An 18,884-nucleotide genomic window follows, 5' to 3' on the forward strand; every position below is an offset into this window, starting at 1 on the left:
CCCGGGACCCACTACAACCCATTCCTGAAATTCCAGATCAGCATTGTCAGTGATAATCGAGCTCCTGGTTTCAAGCTCTGCGCTGTACAAGCCAGAGGCCAAATGTAGTAACCCAGGAATGCGTGATTGCAAAGACTGTCACTTCCCAAGGAACTCTGCTTACTGCTAAATGACTGCCCTTTCCACATACCTGTGGGTGTCACTAACATGGTGACTCTTCCCTGTTAGGTCTGTCATATATGAGTGGACAGCACCCCAAGCAGCTGAAAGTTTTGAAGTGATCATTTCCTATGTTTACAAAATCGGCATGCGACTTGCTGCTGTTTTCCAGGTTCCCCTGTACTCCCTGACTAGAATTATTTATTATTCAAGTATGTGCCCTCTGAAGAGCCCCTTTGATACTTTATGTGTTTTCCTTTACATGAAATGGGACACTGTACCTTGATCAGCTTTGCAATGAAAAAAATAGCAAAACACCTCTAGGAAGTGTATGGTTGCTGCAGTTTTTCAGTTAAGGCTCAGTGTGTTTTGTTATGGGGAGAGCTTAACTGTGTCATTTGTCTGTGACTAGCATTTCCTATTGTTGCATTTTTTTAAGGACATAGTCCCTTTATGGTCTTTACTAAAAGTGCTTTTCAGCTTCTTAATCTAACAAATAATTTCCTAAATTGTGTCACGTGTTCTAGTACTGTCATGCACGCCATATCAAGGTAGTATTTGATCCTGAAGAGCTGTAACTGCCAGTGCTGGTATGTGCAAATAAAAGCTTGGAATCAGGGAAATATTATAGAATGGTCTTGGTTCAGGGGACCTTTAGGGATTATCTAGTCCAACCCCCCTGCCTTGTGCAGGGACATCTTTCACTAGATCAGGTTGCTCAAAGCCCCGTCCGACACTTCCAGGGCTGGGACATCCACAGCTTCTCTGTTCCGGTGTCTCACCACCCTCATAGTAAAGAATGTCTTCCTCACACCCAATCTAAACCTACCCTCTTGCAGTTTAAAACCATTTCCCCTTGTCCTTTCACTGCAGGCCCTGATAAAAAGTCTCTCCATCTTTCTTGTGATCCCCCTTTATATATTGATTCTGTCCTTAAAGGTTTTCCATTCCTTCCAGTCACTGAACCCAGTTCCCACATATTTTTACTAACTGTAGCCAAATGTGTAGAAAAGGAGGACTCTTAATTACCTGTACAAACCAGAAAGTCCCAGTAACACTGACCTAACCTAAATTCTGGGTTGCAGGGCTGTGCTTGATTTCTGATGTGAAAGGAGCATTGACAAAAACAGTCTGTGCCTTACCGTCATTGTTTTGAAATGGTGATTCCTTAGTGTAGCTTTGTTGTATTCAGTTTTGTTTTCCTTTCTTAATTATTATAGTTTGATTGTTTCACTTACTTACATTAAGATTTTTATTTCGAGATATAAAATCTTGATCTTCCTCAGCATACATTTAGGGATTGTATGTGTTTCTGCAAGAGCTGATGTGCCAGCTGGAGTGCAAGGGAAATTAATAGTTCTTAAGAGGACAACTATAATGTTACTCCATCTTGGTAATAACTATAAGATTGAAATGGCGAGTGTAACGTTAACTGCTCTGCTAGAAAGATGAAGACTGTGCAGAATGCCATGTGATTTAGCTATGTGCTCGTTATCCTTATTATGAAGCACAAGTGACACTGCAACTGCTGTCCCATCAATTCAACATTAGCTGCCCTTGCTCTGCTTGTCCTGCTTAGCCGTTCTAGTTTCTGCTGCTGCGTGCATCTGTGCTGAGGGTGTTCAAGTCCTTTCTCTGTCCCACTTCACTACTCTATGAAACCTGATCTGGAGAGGAAAGTGCAGACATAGAGAGACCTTGAGGGTTTAAAAGACTTTGCTTTGTGCCTGACCTTAGTTAAGCCCCTCACAGTTTTTCCAGCACATTTGCCATAAAGCACAGTCATTTCCAGATTGTCTATTATCTGCACCATGCAAAAATGTCAAGGTGAAGTCTGAAATGCATGTGTTGCTAAATAAATGACACCTATAGAGTGGTAATGATTTTCTGATGCATGTAGCATTAATGAAGATGCACTCTGCCAGTTACACTCCTGGCAACTGAGAATCTGCAGAAAGAGATTTGAAATAAGTATCGATCAGATTTAAAATTAACTGCTAATTACCATCAGAAGAGCTACTAGGCTGCTGCAGTTATAATCCATGAGTATTTATAGCTCAGGGCTTTAGCATTAGATTTTTTGTACTGACTGCCATTCAAGAAGCCTAATCTTACATCACAGGACAGGTCGAGAAGAATAACTGTTCAGCTGTTCCAAACTGATGATAGCATTATGTTTAGCTGCACCTGTGACATTGTTCTGGAGTATGCTGTATAAATTGGGATTAGCAACATTTTTTATTTCTTTTAGGGAACCGAGGATTATTATAGTGAAGATCTGCTCAGTGTGCACAGCATAGTTTATGCAGAATGTCTTAGTACAACACATGCAATATGTCACTCTTCCTTAACCTAAATGAAAACCTTGCAGTTTTATGATTGAGCAATGGCAATCTGTAAGTTCCTCTTTAAAAAAAAACCTGTGAGTTTTATTTCTTAACTTGTTTCAATATGACATTAAATGTTGATTTTTTTTTCCTTTTCTCAATTAGTCTAGCAAAGAAGCATTATTTTATAAATCTGACTTACCAGAAAATGATCACATGTTCTTCAGTGCAAGTGTTAGTTTTCTCAGAATAAACCAGATATTGTTCAATTACTAGAAGATACTGGTTTCTGTGTTGTATTTTTTGCTTTTAGCATGGAACTGATGCGTTCCCTAAGAATGTATCTGAGAGCTGTTCATAGCCTTAGTTACTCGGGGGAAGGCAGGGTGGTCTAATGGGAAAGACAACAGTCTAGCACACAAAAGGTGCTAATGGCCCTGGATGTATCCCTGCCCTGTGCCTCAGTTTTCCACCAGTGACACAGTCATGGTAGTAAAACTGACCTTTTTTATAGTGTTTTGTGTTCAAGAGAAGAAGGAATTTGCTGTTATTACTTCCACAAATGATTCATTGCTTTAGGAAAATTCCTCTTCTGAGGAGGTTGTTGGGGCTGTGGGCTGGTGACCAAAGGCAGGAGCAGAGCGGGAGATGCAGCCCAGGGCGGGTACCCAGCCAGTGCCCGGAGCAGTGACTGCAGCAGGGACAAGCTCTGAGATGGTGCTGGAGTAATGACCATGGCATGCAGACAGCTGAGTCTCCTTGCCCATCCCAGAGGCCATTTCAGCAGAGGCTTTTCAGGCGGTGCAAAGCTGCAGAATTCAGAATAACTGGAGTGGTAAAGTTTATATGTAAATTACAGAAGAAATTAATTTCTATTGAAAAAGCTTGGGAGATGAACAGAACTTCTCTCTTTATACATCTTAATAATGTAACTCCAGTAAGTTATGTGGACATATATAGTGCTTCACTGCACATTGAATTGTAATCGCTTGTTGTTATGTATTTCTAAATGAAGTAAATTAATTTTTGAAGTAGCTTAGAGTTTTAGAAAGCGCTCTGAAGGATTGAAATGAATCATTAAGAACAGAATTGCAAATGCTGCTCTCTTCATTAATATTAATTTTGAAATAAAATATCTCGCCTAAAAGCTCCTTTCAAGTGTTTCAACGTTGGGCCTTAGGGGGTGGAGAAAAGAATATTTTGCCCCCATCATTTCGGTTTCACTTCTTCTTGTTCGTACTCATGTCTTTATTCAAGAGTGATACAGTGCATCTGTCTTTTCCTGGTAAAGAAAGGCAGATCTGTCTCTCCAGCTTCCTTTGGGTGAAGGGGGCAGTGGAGCTGGTTTCCTGTACTACAAACCTGCCGATTCCCAAAGGTGAGAGATTGCTCTTTCCTGTGCTCTCTCTGCAGTTTCAGACAGCTGCTGAGTTGGTGCCATCCTCACCAATCACCAAATCAACAGATTCATGTTCAGGGTTTATAGATTCATGCCCTCTCACCGTATACGTCATAAATATTTCCTCCCTCTGCCCCAACACATGACACACCACATGTGTCTGTATTCACCACTCTCCTGACACCAGGGCTGGGGGCATTATTTTGGTGACTTTTTAAAGGTGTTTTACAACAGGCCTGTTTAGGAAAGACAGTGAAATCTCTGTCAAAAAGTCTTGTGAGGAGAACGGGAAGAGACAGATTGAAATGATAATCAGAATGATAATCTTCTAGGGGTGTGATCATTTGGGCTAGCTAGGGGCTTTTCTGCTCACTGGTTTCACAGCAGGCTGTTGGATGGACTGCTAGGAAGCTACGCTACCTGGTCTGCTTGCCTGATCACTACTCTTTTTGTTTTCTGTCCCTCTGTTACCCTGGAACAGTTCTGTCCAGGAGTGTTTTCTAGCAGAAGCTTGTTCCACCTTAAAACCTGTCACCATTTCAGCTTTTCACAAGTGAATGACTACAGGAATGCACAAATGATACACTGAAACGAGCAAAGCGACCTCCGGTATAGGTTACAAAGATGCATGATGTTACATTTAGTTCAGAGATGTCATAGACATTGTTTCTGCTTGTGAGCTAATATGTAGAGAATACTTGGCATGGATTGTTCTGTGAAAATTTGATTTAAATTTACAGAACAGACCATCCAAGGACTTGTAAAGGCTCATGCATAAACAGATGTGGCTCTGAACTGCTGTCAATACCAACAACTTTCCTCTCACTACTCCTGTCCAGCATTAGCAGTGCCTTTCTCAAGTCCACTGTGGAAGTGGATTAGGCTAAACAGCCAAAGGCACTCCTACTGCAGAATAAGAGCGTCCACACCGTGTGTTAATGCCAAGTAGCTAATGCATTCTACATTCACACCCTCGCTTATTTTGCAACAGCTTCCCTGTGTAGGCAAGCCCTACATGTTCATGTCATTTGATGGTTAGCATTGCATCAGTGACATTCCAGATTCTGACCACAATGTTAGTAATGGAAAGTGGTTCATCTTCTAATGAAATGGTAGGCCTTTTTTTCCTGGTTGCATCTTTTGCAATTTTTTTCTTTCACGTGTCTGGAGTGAATTTCTTCATTTTTTGAATGTGTGTGATATTCTTCTAATCTCCAATATATGAAGTCATGCTGTCTAAGAAATTGCCTTTATGCAGTACGGAAATTGCCTTTATACAGTACACTGTGTGAAGCAGTGCTTGTTCAGCCTTTTTTCTTCTAAAGAGCGGGAGAAAACCCAAATAATAAAAATGTTCTTTACATATATTTGCAATTTAGTAGCTTGTGTCTGATATATATTTTCCTTGTAAGATATTCTAGTTTTTGTCTTGCTTTGCTTGTACTATGGCATCCCTAACGCTTTTGCTGTATTGTCACATGTCTGGCACGCTTTCATGTAGACCCGGAGTTTCCTGGTCATTTAAGTAGTCTGTTTATCAGTTAGGTTTATTTTCAGCGAGCCTTTGGTGTTTAACTTGCTTGTTAAGTTTACATGCCATTGTGGGTGATTATAATTAAGATGGAAGAATATAGCTGCTTTAGATTTTCCAGAAATAGTGACTTCTCTGAGTTTACTGATGAGCCCTCATGACACTGTTTTAGGTAATCTTCATCTCCCCCAGGAGCTTCTTCAGATTGAGTCCAGACTGCAGCAATGAGGAAACTGCTGTTTGAAATGTCATCCACAGACTTGTGGATTTCTCATGTTTGTTTGCAATAACAGAGGGAGCAAGAAGCTGCCTCGGTGTGTTTGACTACCAAACTGCTCCAGTTGCATAGTTTATAATCAAAGATACCCTTTCTGTTCACATTTCTAGGGACACAGCTCCCACTGCACAACAGTCTGAATCTCCCAAAATCTAAAGACAAAGATGATGTCTTACTTAAAATAGTATATGAGCTGAAGGTTTCACAGGGCACCGCTGGAGTTTGTTTTGGTTTTTTTCCTAGGTGGAATTTGTAGTCACATTTAATTTATTAATACATTAAACAGCAAATTGTATCTAGCTTCAAGTGTCTTTCCGTCTCCTTCACTTACATTTCTGTAACGAGTGTCCCATAACATTTACATCAAAATATAGTCTCTCTTCATTTTAAGGTCATTCTGGAAAACTGGTATCAACCAGCTCTACCTTGTAGTGAAAGGATAAAACAGGAATAGTATTTCAATTTGAAACAGTGTGTTTTAAAAGGCCTGTAGCTTAGTGGGACAAAATATTGTAAAATATGCAAGTGCTGTGAATTTGATGGCATTAAAAGAGTTTTTAGAGGATTGTTGCTTAGTGCAGGATAATGTCCTTCCCCATTCTTATTATGTAAAGGAACTAACAATTTGCTAATTTGTTCATCTAATTTGTCTTTCACACTCCAGGAAAATCAGGCTTATATTTACAGGATTGTCATTTTATTTTGGATTGACTGAATGCATGTCTATGCATTTCTTACACAAGTATGTGTAAAACAGGGCACATACAAGGGACTTAGTAAATTACCAGCAAATTGCTTGGCCTGGGTAGGAGCAAGTAAATTTGCAATTGCAAGCTGGAGCAACATGTTAGAGGCCACCTTCCTTAGATCAACTTGTGTATTGCAACACCAGCAAGTAATGAAATTGTAATGTACTTTAATGCAAAGCCTAGTTTGGCTTGGTTGGCAAATTAAACTATCGCATGCCTCTGGCAAAAGCAGAAAGCCTTTGAACTGTTTGACTGCAGCTGTAGCTTGCACACCTTATTTTCCCTCTTAAAAATCAAATTAAACTGTAACCTGCAGCCTCTGTGGTAAGTTTCAAGGAAAATTAAACTGTTGCTAACCTTTCTAGCAAAGATAACTGTCTCTAATCAAGCTGAAAAGTCCAGGCCCAAATTCCCCTCTCCAAGTTTAGACAAATTCATTGGAGGAAAACTCCAGGGCTTATTAAGTGCAAAGATATTACCTCTGACTCAGGAAGTCCTTGGCCACAAATTGCTAGAGACTGAGAAAGTTTGCCAGAAAGGTATTACTCTGTGCTTCCCCTCTTCTTTCATTCCTATAGCATTTGCTGTGGATCTGTCCCCGGGGCAGGACACTGGACAGTTGTTCTGGTGTGCTGCTCAGGATGTGAAGTCTAACCCAAATTCAGAGCACTAATGGGCGTGCTGACCCACTCTTAAGCATTGCCCATGGTGGTCTCAGCAGTGTGTTTCATGGAAAGCACTGTTTGGGCTCATTCCCTCCTTTAGACTTGTCCTTGGACCTTCCTCACCCCATGCTCGCAGTGCCCCCGACTCCTTCTGACTCTTAGAATACCACTCTTGGGTGTGATGATGTCCTTCACCTCCCCCACCTTTCATTATTTTCTGTGTCCTGCTGGCAGGAACACTTCGCATTTGACTTGTCCTCGTAACATTCATGGGGCTTTTGGAGTGCTCAGAGATAGGATTTTTCCCAGCCTGGATGAGTTGCTGTTATTTCTATAGAGTCAGCAGTACAATAGACCCTCTTGGGAGCCAAGACCTTGTCTGTCTAGTAACTCAGGCTTACAAAGACTCAATCCTGCATGCTTAACGTTACCCTTTGATTTCCAGGAGTAGTATCTGACTGATGGCAGGTGAGAAGGCAGAACAGCACAGTACAAAAGGAAAGAAATCAATTAAGTTTACATTGCAACATGTACTCACTCGGGGCCAGGTTAGAGAAACAGGAATTGGGTAGAGGATGTTATTGGCACTGGAAGCAGTGAGCAGACAGCAGTCTGTCTGTCGTAGAAGTGACGATGTCAACGGAGACAATCTTTCCTCTAATGCTTTTTAATATGTATACTATCCATGCCTAATATAATTCACAGTATAGCAGTTAATGTCTCCGCACTATGGTTTTCATGTTTTTAAAAGTTGGCTTAAAAGTTCTCAGTCTCTCTCAGCAGAGTAGGTAAAAACTATGCTAAGGCATATTAGTCACATTTTTATCAAGAGATGAAATTGATAGGGATATAAAGTACTACCAGCTTTTAATTAAAATTGAATAAGTAAAAAACAGTTGGCAGTTGCAAAATTCATTATGATGTGTTACCAAAAATAGCTACCTTTATGAGAATGCAGTTTTATCACAACAGTGGGCACTAATTAGCTGTAAACATCATTGCTGAGATAGCCAGATAGAAAATGTGTTAATAATGCTCATAAGAGGTTTCAGTTGGCTAGAATGGAAAACTAGAAACTCTAAAGGCTCTTAAAATGTAATCTCTGAGACTACGAAAATAGATGTATGCAATGCTGTTACTTAAGGCAACATCTGAATTTCAGGAACAATAACTTAGTGTTTTCTGAATCTGGTTTTAATTTGCAAGGAAAACTCAATTTTACAAAAATGTAACCTGACTTAGCTGAAATATGTATGACCCAGTGTTTTTGTTTCTTCTTTCTATGGAATAGTGAAACTTGCAGGTTAGATCCTCCAAACTTTTATACATTTCATTTGGTAAAAATTCCCTTTGATCTTAATAAAAACATCTTTCAATATGAGTTTAAAGATATAGATCTACAGTTTAGAGCATCTTACTGGCCAGTTTGGGATGTATGTGTGTCTTGCGTAATCGCTGTAAAATTTACTGTAATTGGAAAAAAGTTATTTTTTTCTCTCCTCCTGTAATCTAGAACATCAAGCAATAACAACAAATCTGTGGGTGGTTTATCTGATTTATGCTAATTTGCTACTGACATGATTGAGGTATCACTTGCATCATCCCAGTCTTGCATATTTATTATTAAAAATCTTAGCTGCTTATGAAAAGGAAATGGTTTAAATAATTATTCATTTGTGCTGTGATAACCTCTTGAAACCAGGGCCCCAATCTGGTAGACTGTATACAAAATCATTGTAAATTAAGTGCAACCTGAAGTGTTTAAGATAAGCTTGCAGCAAAAGGAAGTTTGAATCCAGGAAGATTAATACATCCCACCTACAAGGAGTGGGTCTCAACTCATGGAATTTCATCCATTAAACATGAGACATCTAAATCACCTCCAGAGCCGGTATGAGAAAGGTAAACCCAGCCTGTGATTTAGCTCACATAATTTGGAGACCTGAGGCCTTCAGGGGAGACTCAAGCACCAGTACCCAACATTGAGCTCATATTTTCAAACATGGATGCTTCAACATAGCCTCCTAAATTCTTGTGTTGGTACCTAAGTAAGCACACACAGAAGTGATGAGTGAAGTGGTGACTCCTTAGCAAAGTCAGAAGATGCTGTGCAAGGTGAACACTCTTACAGAAGAGGCCACTTAGGATGCCTTAACTTGGAGTGCTGAGCTTTAAAAGTAAAATCACAGGCACAAACCCCATATTTTAAAAGTTTACTCACCTTCCTTGACATCTACATATTGATTTAAAAAAAAAATAAATCATCCTTTATAAACAGTCACCTGTCGTAGATCTTGCTAGTACTGCTGTGTTCTAACTTCACTAACCAACGTGATGTGCTGGTACACTGGAACTACAGACCAAGTTCATGAGTTGAAATAAAGTACAACATAGAAAAATGTGAGTTTCCTGATGTTTTCAGCAGGAAAGATTAGAGCTGCAGAGTCAAAATTTGCAGATGCATGAATTTAAGGAAATTCTGAATCTCTTTTTCTTTGTTGGCATTACTCATAGGAAAAAATCAGTATGGTATTTAAATAAAGCAGCCCATGCCAAAGCTGGCACCCACTAATATTTGCAATATTGGTTAGCCTTGCTGTCTCAGTGGGATTTCACCCTTTGCTTTGTATTTCAAAAGCTTCATTAAAAAAACCCACTTTTTTCCCCCAAAAGTTGTGTTTTCTTCAAAATACTATGTGTTTATGATAGCAAAATCCTTATATATAAGCAATCTAAGAATGATATGTGACAGGTTTTTTCTGAAAACTGGTAACTGATGCAAGTCTTTTTCTGATGTCCATACCATTGCAGTTTCAGTATTTACAGTTAAATTGTACTCACTTTTTCCTTCAAATTTGCAAGTGTTTAGTTTTTTTTAGGGGGTCAGTATCTGATAAAGGTATGTTAATATTCTTGGAGATGAAAGCCTTTAAATTATTACTGACATTGGACATTTGAGCTCCTTTACCCCCTGCATCTACACCCTATTGATTGAATGAGGACTTAGAAACAGAAATACCCTTGATGCTTGGCTGAGTATTGCCTAAGTATTTGTGGGAGTACCTAGGTCAGAAACATTCCTGAATGCTTGGAAAACTCTTGGTATATTGGAATGGAGAGAAGGGCAAGCTGTGTTAAGGAGGAAGGAAAAATATGCAAATAAAACCGGCATACCCAGAGGTGCTGTGGTGGAGTGATGGCTGCCATAGCCATGCCAAAAGTACCTCAACCAGAGATGTGCTGGCTCATATGGAAGTGTGCTCAGTCTAGACTGGGTGTGAGAGATTGTGATTGCTCCAAGAGTGATGTCTGCTGTTATCATCCGGAAGGTGATGGTACTATACAGGCACGCAGGACTGACCATAAGTTAGGAAACACTGGTCCTTAACAGATGTGGAAGGCTGAATACCAGGGATGCAAAGATGCAGAGATTGGCTGATAGTGTACAATAGCAGCAAAGGGAACCGAGGCAGACACTTTGTAGGAAGCAAATCATAAAGTAACTAAGCCCTCCCTATTCACTTGTGTTTCTCAGTGCCCCCCTTGGCAGTTAAAGCCAACACAGGCCATGGAAGGATTTCATCCTCTCTGAACCCTGTGTTGCTACATTGCAAACCAGCTTGCCCAGCTAGAGAGAAAAATGTTCTGTTCAGCTTGGGACAGCTTGAGGACTACACCCCAGGGCACTGCTGTAAAAACATTGCAGAACTACCCCAAAGGAATGGAAAGTTATGGCAGGTGTTAAGTTTGCTATTATTATCAGATAAGATTTAAAGATAAACAAAGGCATTCAACTAAAAGCCTAGATTCACAATAATAGAGCAAAGTTAGGAAAAGATAAAACAACATGTATACATTTACTAAGGTTATACTTAATAATATATATCCTCCTTAGCTGCTCCTGTGTCTCAGCTTTTGACTCTGGCTAATTAGTTTCTGCGTGGAACCCTGGGCTGGTGTGCCCCTAGGTACACAGAGTTGCTTACACCTTGCCTTCTTCTTCTGGTAAAGGTAGGGACCTGCATCTTCTCTAGCTCGAGGTGGATTTCTTCTTCTTTGTCTGCCCCTCATTCGTGCCTGGCATGGGGCCATGAGGTGTTTTCTGGGAAATTTTCATATTTTATTCTGCCCCTTCTCCTTAAGGATACTTCGCTAATGTTCTGTTGTCCATCTCATCTCAAATAACACTTTCTTGGCTTTTGTTTTTCACTAATTATAGTCTTGTTGAAGTACAGCAGCATCACTTTACAAATGATGCATTATGATAAGTAGTACAAATTCCTTATAAAGTATATACTGTGTTTACAGGCTATATAGCAAGCCCATTTATGACATTCAAACACAAACTGATCTTGAGGATAGAACTGCCAAATCTGCAAAAGCTCCACCTCATCCTTTGTTAGATTTTGGGGTCTCATCTGCATGTTACCGGTTTTTGGTGAACTTGAACAGAGAATACCAAAGGCTTTGCATATATTCAGGTCATCTTGCTTTCCTTTCTAGAATTGGCTTATAAATAGCCACACACACACACACACAAAAGTGGTTACCATTTTCTGAGAGACACATTTTCTAACAGAGGCTATAGTACAGTATCTTTTGCAGTATCTTGTTTGGGGACTGGTACAGAAATATGTTGTGGCATCTTAGATATCACTGTAAGATAATGCTTGGCAAATACTGGATATTATTTGCTTATTTTAAGTATTGGCTATCTATATTAAGTATTAAATTAAAATTGTCTTGTTTCCCATTATAGTTTGTCATGGATCAGATAATGATAATGAGGCCATTGAACAAATCGATGAAGATATAGCTGTGACTCAGAGTCAGATGAACTTTATTTGTCCTATTACACAGGTATGTTATCACTGCTACTATAATCGATTGGGAAATAGTTATTTCATATTCTTCATTGGATTGTTTATTACAAATCTGAAATACTTGTTAAAAATCAGGCAGTATAAATTACAAGCATTATCAGAGAACGGCAACATTGCTTGGGAAAAAACCCGTGTACGTAGGAATGCAGTTTACTATGCAGGACCTGACACTGTAATTTGAGTGGAATGCCATGTATAAATGTCAAACAGACTTCCTGTTTTACATAAAATCTCATCAGAAGCATTTTCATGGGCATTATCAGTTCCTTTAAATCAAACCTTATTGATTACAGATGGAAATGAAGAGGCCAGTTCGAAACAAAGTCTGTGGACATACTTATGAAGAAGACGCCATTCTTAAAATTATCCAGACTCGAAAGCAGCAAAAGAAAAAAGTCCGGTAAGCTAACAAAGAATGTGTGGAAAAGCTATTTGCTTTGCTGTGTAAGTGGAATTTTACTCCGCTTGTTCTAGGAAATGTATTTGGATTGGCAAGGCTGCAGGAAGTAATACCTCAGTGTCTGCCCAAGTCACAGTCTCCTCATTAGTACTGTACACGTGAAGGAGCTTTTCTTGTTAATGAAAACAATGTGTAAGGAAATATTCAGGAAGTGTGTGGGGAAGTTACAGCTACTTATGGTACCTGCACAACAGAAGCAAAGAGATTTCGTACAGCCATGAACAACTAAGAGAAACTTCAGCTTCCTAAAATTTAGTAGCTCATTTTGTTCCTACTGCTTATTTAGCAAGCCCTGAAGTTAATGCAAAAAATAAACAGCTCCTCTGTGCACCCTCTTTTGCATTTATAATCCAATACAACTGAGAAGTATTAAAACACATAAGTGAGTGTTAAAGTGAGAAATATCAAAGCACAACTTTTTAGGTAGTACAGAGTTTAAGAATGATCAGAGAGAGCTTTAAGAATGATCAGACAGTATTGTGCAGTTCCTACTACAATGCAATTAAATAATTCTTAGTTATATATCATCAAAGCAGCCTGCCACTTTCCACAAGGACATATTTCTTTTGAATGAAAAGATGTAACAGTTGAATTTTTTAAACCTGAAATTCTCCCAGGTAAGTTTCAAATTTAGGATGCTTTTTATTTTTAAAAAAAAGAGAAGAGAAGGGGCTCAAACACTTTTTAGAGCAAGTTTAGAGGACATATCATTTCATCATTAATTTCATATTTGTTTTTATACTATATATGCTAGAGCTTCATGCTTTGGTGTTGACCTCACAGAAACTTACCAGTTGTGGACTTTTTAATATAAATGTGCAGTCTGCACATTCTCAGGAAGGTCTATCAGAGATTAGCAACCTGATTTCCCCAAAGATAATGCCACAGGCATCTTACTTCCTCTGTCTGTTGCTCTTGCATTTCTGTTAGATTCTGCATACTCCACCATGGGGGATACAAAGGTGGAAGCGGGACTTTTTATTTCATACTCCTTCCTGGCTACAGGAAAGCACTACCATGAAATCAAGCATCAGTTGGGATGTCCAGTCACCACCTTAAGTGTCAAGACAGCTTGAAGAACAAGATGGAAGTAGCTTTGTTTGTGTTATGAGGTCTAGGGAGAAAAAATGGAGTGGGTGCAATATCCTGGGAATAACAACAAAACCAGCAACATGGATGGACAGAAACTTCGCTGGAAAAATGAACGGGAGTTGGGAAATAGCTCACAAGTTGGGGAGAAGAGAGTGTTCTGGAGGATAGAGACAGGCTAGGAAGCATGCACTCAACAGCCCAAAACCACAACAAAAATACCTTCTGCAATGCAGAACTGAGTTTAGGATGTTCATATCTAAGTACTTCTCTGTGTTCTTAAATCCATCAGGAAAATGTTATGGTAGTAGAGAGTGTTGTGGTGGATCAAAAGTTTTGGCACTGCTGAAAAACTAATGGGGTCACATGACTGAATTTTATTTTACCTTTTAAGAAACTAAAGACTAAGAGAAAGTCTAGAGTAAAAAAAATCTTGTAAACTGTAAAACACCTAGCTTTTAAAGCTACCTTATACCCAAACTGAAGTTATTTGTACAGTCTGAATACTGGCAGTTCTTAATTTTGAGCTTTTAGCTTGCAACCTTACCATTTTTGCAGCAGTTCCAGTGTGCTAGAAAAGCACACACAGAGCAATAACTCTGCCTCACTGTAACTAAATTAAGAAAGACTGCTTGGTTTTCTCTGCCCAGTCTCACTGACTTGCTGTAATTTTAACCTCTCTCGTGAAAATGCAGTCAGTTTTGGAAAACCATAGTCTGCTGTGGTGGGAAGACAAGCCAGCTGGTGCAACAAGTTCCCCATTTGAGTACCCCGTTCTCATGGTGTTGCTGCTTGTCTGTGCTCCTGCCAGCGGTATTCAAGTGGAGGTAGGTGTCTTGATAGAGCAGAGTTGTGGTTAGGGGGATTCTGTCTATCCTGACTCTGAAATCAAAGCTGTTGCTCACTCTGAGTTACAGAAGTGGCTGTTTCCTCACACATACTTTCCAGTTTGAATCCCTGGGATCCCTTCGGTGCACTTGGCAGGGCCCTGGCTGAACTTCAGTTCTTCAGCTGACATACACACAGCCACTGGTTTTGTGCTGATCGACTTGCCATAGACTCCTTTAGGCAACTCTTACGTGTCTTGGTTTGCTCACTTTTTTCCACTGCCTGGAAGGACATATTAATACTTTATGTTTACAGGAAATGTGGGAAGCTTTCTGAGGACTTGTTATTCATTAATCTGGCAAGCTATTGCTCTAATAAGGTGATAAATGGGAAAACTGAGGCACAGAGCAATTAAGTGACTTAACCATGACAAACACAGTAAGCTGTGGACAAATCTGGAGTAAAAGCTATGAGTACTGAGTGTAAATAAGTTCCACACCTCAGAAAAAAGTTACTCCTAACAGAGGAAAAAGTCAGGAAAAGTGTTATTTCTGACTACAGGTATCATCTGTGTGTGTTTGGGCCACTGCCAGAGGAAAATGACCTTTGGTCCCTGAATATCTTTCACCCTGCTGTCTTTATCTGTCTGTTTCAAGTAGTTGTAAGACATTTGGTATTTGATTATCATTTAGAGGCTGTTAATTTGACCCCATCTCTCCTTTCTGTGCTTTCTCAGTTCATAAAAGGCCAGGTAAATTTTTACACCAACTAGATAGTCCACTGATTCACTGGTCAGCCTTTGCAAGTCTCATTCTCTTTTATCTATTTTCCTAGAAATTAGTTTCTCTATTTATCTATCAGTGAAGATTATATTTCTCCATTGCAGATTAATAAGGTAAGAGGTAGTTACCTGTAGTTTGTAGAGGACTACAAAGAGAGGAGGCAACACTGAAAGATGTCTATGCAATGCTAGTCTCATTACTGATGCAGGTTGGTTTGTGTACATAAGGCAAGAGAGCGATCTACAGGTGAGAGGTTCCATCTCTTGCTGTGTTCCTTCCTTCCTTCAGCTGTTGATTCCCTTCAGTTTAGATAAATTGATTTATTTTTCCCCACAGAGAGCTGGTGAAGAGGAAAAGAGGTAACGAGGAACTGATGGAGAGAGTGAATCCCAGATAAATACAATAAATTACCAGATGTTATGTAAAAGCCTATGTCTGACAAATACAATTCTTCCAATTTAATGAGTCTCTCTTTTCTTTTTAACAGATGCCCTAAAATTGGCTGTAGCCATGTTGATGTAAAAGGATCAGATCTTGTGCCAGATGAAGCACTTAAAAGAGCGATTGACAGTCAGAATAAACAAAGATGGTCAACACTGGATAAGTCAGCTGGATACGCTGCTGCCACAGAGAAAATTTGTTATTAGAGGTCTTGTGAGATAAGCTGCTGATTGTAAGTAGGTTGTGTAACTGATTGTTATTTAAAGTGTTTCATTTATAGGCAAAGTTGAAGGTCTCAGCTATAACTGAAAGCATTTTTTAAACTGCCGAATATGAGGAATTCCAGTTTAACTTGTTTATTGCTTTTTTTTTTTAACCTTCCTGAAATTCTAAAAGCTTGTATTTGATAAATAAAATGTGTTTTGCAGCATTTAACCTTCCTTGTCAGTGTGCTAATTTTTTCAGCATATTAGAGATGCAGATTCTGCTGGCATGTAATAGCGAGTGCTTTGCTCAATATTGCAGATAGTTCTGTTACCGTCTCTGTAACTGCTGGGAATATTCAGAGCAGGGCACTCTGACCAAGCATTTACCCAAGTCATATACCCTGCTTGGGAGTACATTCGTGTTTTAATACAAACCTCAGGAAACCTTAATAGAGCTTAAATTGCAGGAAGTGCTACACATCTATACCTTGTGTGTGGATGCACAAAATTACCACTCAGCTTTGAGGATCTTGGCCTTGTTCTTACAATTTTTGAACACTCTGCCCTCACTTAGGCTTTTGATTTGAGATTCAGAAGCTTTTATTTCAGTCTTTTTGTGTTTGGAAGTCTCTGAGGGCTTTATCTTAATACTGTAGGTTAGGAGAGTACAATTATTTACAAATGTATTCCAATAACCAATTTGTAGATAATACAAATATATTCTAACTATATGCCTTGAATTGAAAAGCAGTTAATCTCATTTTATATAAGCTTTGGATATCTATGCCTTTGGGCACAGATCCAAAAAAGGACTTAAACTTTGCGACACTTCATGTTTATTACCTAAATTTTTCTGAACACATCTAAGCAGATAAGGCACTACATATATGAACTAGAAATAGTCATAGGTGGAAAGAGCTGCCTTGGTGGTCAGATGGCAATTATCTCTTGGCATGTGTGAAGCAGAAAATATAGGTTTCTTTGAGCTTTGGGATCCTTAGCAGGTTAGATGGTATTTTCCTAGGTCATTTTTCTGAATTTATAATCTGACATTTATTGTAATGTGTAGCTAAGGTACCTAAATGCTAAGCTTTTCACCCTGTTACTGTTTGCTAACAGCTTTCCTTGAGCAGACCATAATTAACCCCAATTGCACTTAAGAGTGCCAGCCACTTCAAACTGAAATTGTTATTTTGTAATTGAAGAATATTAATCTGCAAGCTGATTTCATAGCTAAAAAAGGGACCTGAACCATTATTATTTGCACTGAGCTTTTGTGTTCAAAACACTTCATGGGAATCAGCTGGGTAATTTTCATAATGTGGTCTAACCCCAAAAGTCCATCTTTTCAAAACTCAGCAGTGATCATGAGTGCTTCTGTCTGTGGAAGCCCAGCTGAAATAGCTGAAAGATACTGGGGGCAGTTGAGCAGTATGTATTTGTTTGTATTTTTATGTGTAAAAATCAGTCCCGTTTAAGACATTTCAGGTCTCAGACCTATAGATTTTAAGATGGGTCACCAATTTTCAGTTAAATACCACAAGAGAGGATGTTAACATTAGCATTTGTCAAAAAAAAAACCCGAACGTGGGGGCAAATGTCCTAAACTGTTCACAGCTTTTTGTTTCACCTTTAAGTTTGTGGTTAAATTTACTCCAGCACCATTTATAAGCAGAACACTCAGAAACAGAAACTTGCGTTGGTGAAACAGTCTCTGCAGTCTCTGACAGAGGTGCATTAACACTGTCCTCGTGGATCTAATTCAGTCCCTAGTAGTGATCGGTCTCCCAGGTTTTCGGGTACAAAGATGGACATACATTTTACATGGCTGCAGTGTTGCACCTTAAATTTAGGTCGTGTAGGTGTCTGGATGCTTGAGTGTGCCTTCCAATAACACATAACCTTATAAATGCTAAATTATACCCAGATTAATTCATACCGACAAACTGGTGGCAGCAGGTTTGGTTTGCTACCTGTGGTGTTTGTACCAGTATACCCTTAGATATATCGCTACAGTTCCTGATATGGTCATTACCCCCATGTTCCAATGAGTAATGCTGTAAGGGAGATTGCTGTCTTGGTTACACCTTGTTGTTGTACGTTAGAGAGGCTTGACCCATAGCAGTGCTGGTGGCCCTAGTGGAAGCTGCACTCAACCTGTCTCTGTGTTGGCTAATACACAGGTAATAATGTGAATTGCCTGCTTAAGGTGATGCAGCTGGGAGAAAAAAAACAAACAAATCTGAAGCAACACTTTAAATGAAGAGAACAAATAGTCAAGCACTCACTTATTACCACTCTAAGTGGAAAGGTATTTCTGAATGTTCACATTCCTACCTCAAAATACATGATCTTCCTTCTCCGCTTTGCTAGCCTGAGCCAGGCAGCATCAGTGAATCAGAAAGCCTGAACAGCAAGTGCAGGTTCAACCTAAATTCTGAAATCCTTTTCAGTCTTCAGCTGAAAGAAATGGACTGATTTTTGGCAGCACTTGCCTGCTTGGGTTTAATAACAATCACATATGAGGTGAAGAGGCAGGTGTGTTTAGATGGAGGTAGGTTTCTTTCTTTTATCATCAGAGATACCTCTTTTCAAGTATGGCCACAGCCATATTATCCAGAAAAAGACAAATACTCATGCACTTATGTCAGGATTGCTGATGACAGTACTTGAGTCCCATCAAAATCAGTGATGCACCACATAGATTCAACTGGTAGAGAAAACTGCCTGTATTTACTGGAATCAGTGAAGTTCCTCACAAAATGTTTGGCATTTCTGAATTTGCACTATATCAACATCCAAGGAATCCTAGTACGATGAGTGCAATTTTTTTTCTCTGAACCTAGAATTTGAGCTACCCTGTTGATTTTTCAGGGCTGATTCTCTCTTGTTGTTGGTTCTTACAAGTAATTTTCCTTCTGAAACTGAAAGATTACAGGCTTGGTCATCAGCATGAATTGCAGCTGGCACTTTATGAGGTGGAAGGACAGACTAGCCATGGCAATTGGGGAAGGCTTCTGTGCCTGTCAGCTGACCTGATGGAAGTTAAAAACTGCTACTGATTCATTGGGGTGGCTGTAGTTACTGG

The 18,884-nt window shown here is 39.4% G+C and overlaps 1 protein-coding gene across 1 annotated transcript in view; it reads left to right on the forward strand.

The window, feature by feature from the left end:
• The window catches only part of NSMCE2 (NSE2 SUMO ligase component of SMC5/6 complex), a 131,817-nt gene extending 115,792 nt beyond the window's left edge, over positions 1-16,025 (forward strand). The window contains exons 6-8 of the mRNA XM_074887843.1: positions 11,867-11,967; positions 12,284-12,390; positions 15,637-16,025. Coding sequence (XP_074743944.1) covers positions 11,867-11,967; positions 12,284-12,390; positions 15,637-15,796 — 368 coding nt within the window. The 3' untranslated portion in view covers positions 15,797-16,025. The remainder of the gene's footprint in view (positions 1-11,866; positions 11,968-12,283; positions 12,391-15,636) is intronic.
• The last annotated feature ends 2,859 nt before the right edge of the window (positions 16,026-18,884 follow it).

This window comes from Strix uralensis, chromosome 1 (genome assembly GCF_047716275.1).
Source record: "Strix uralensis isolate ZFMK-TIS-50842 chromosome 1, bStrUra1, whole genome shotgun sequence".
Classification (NCBI taxonomy): Eukaryota; Metazoa; Chordata; class Aves; order Strigiformes; family Strigidae; genus Strix; species Strix uralensis.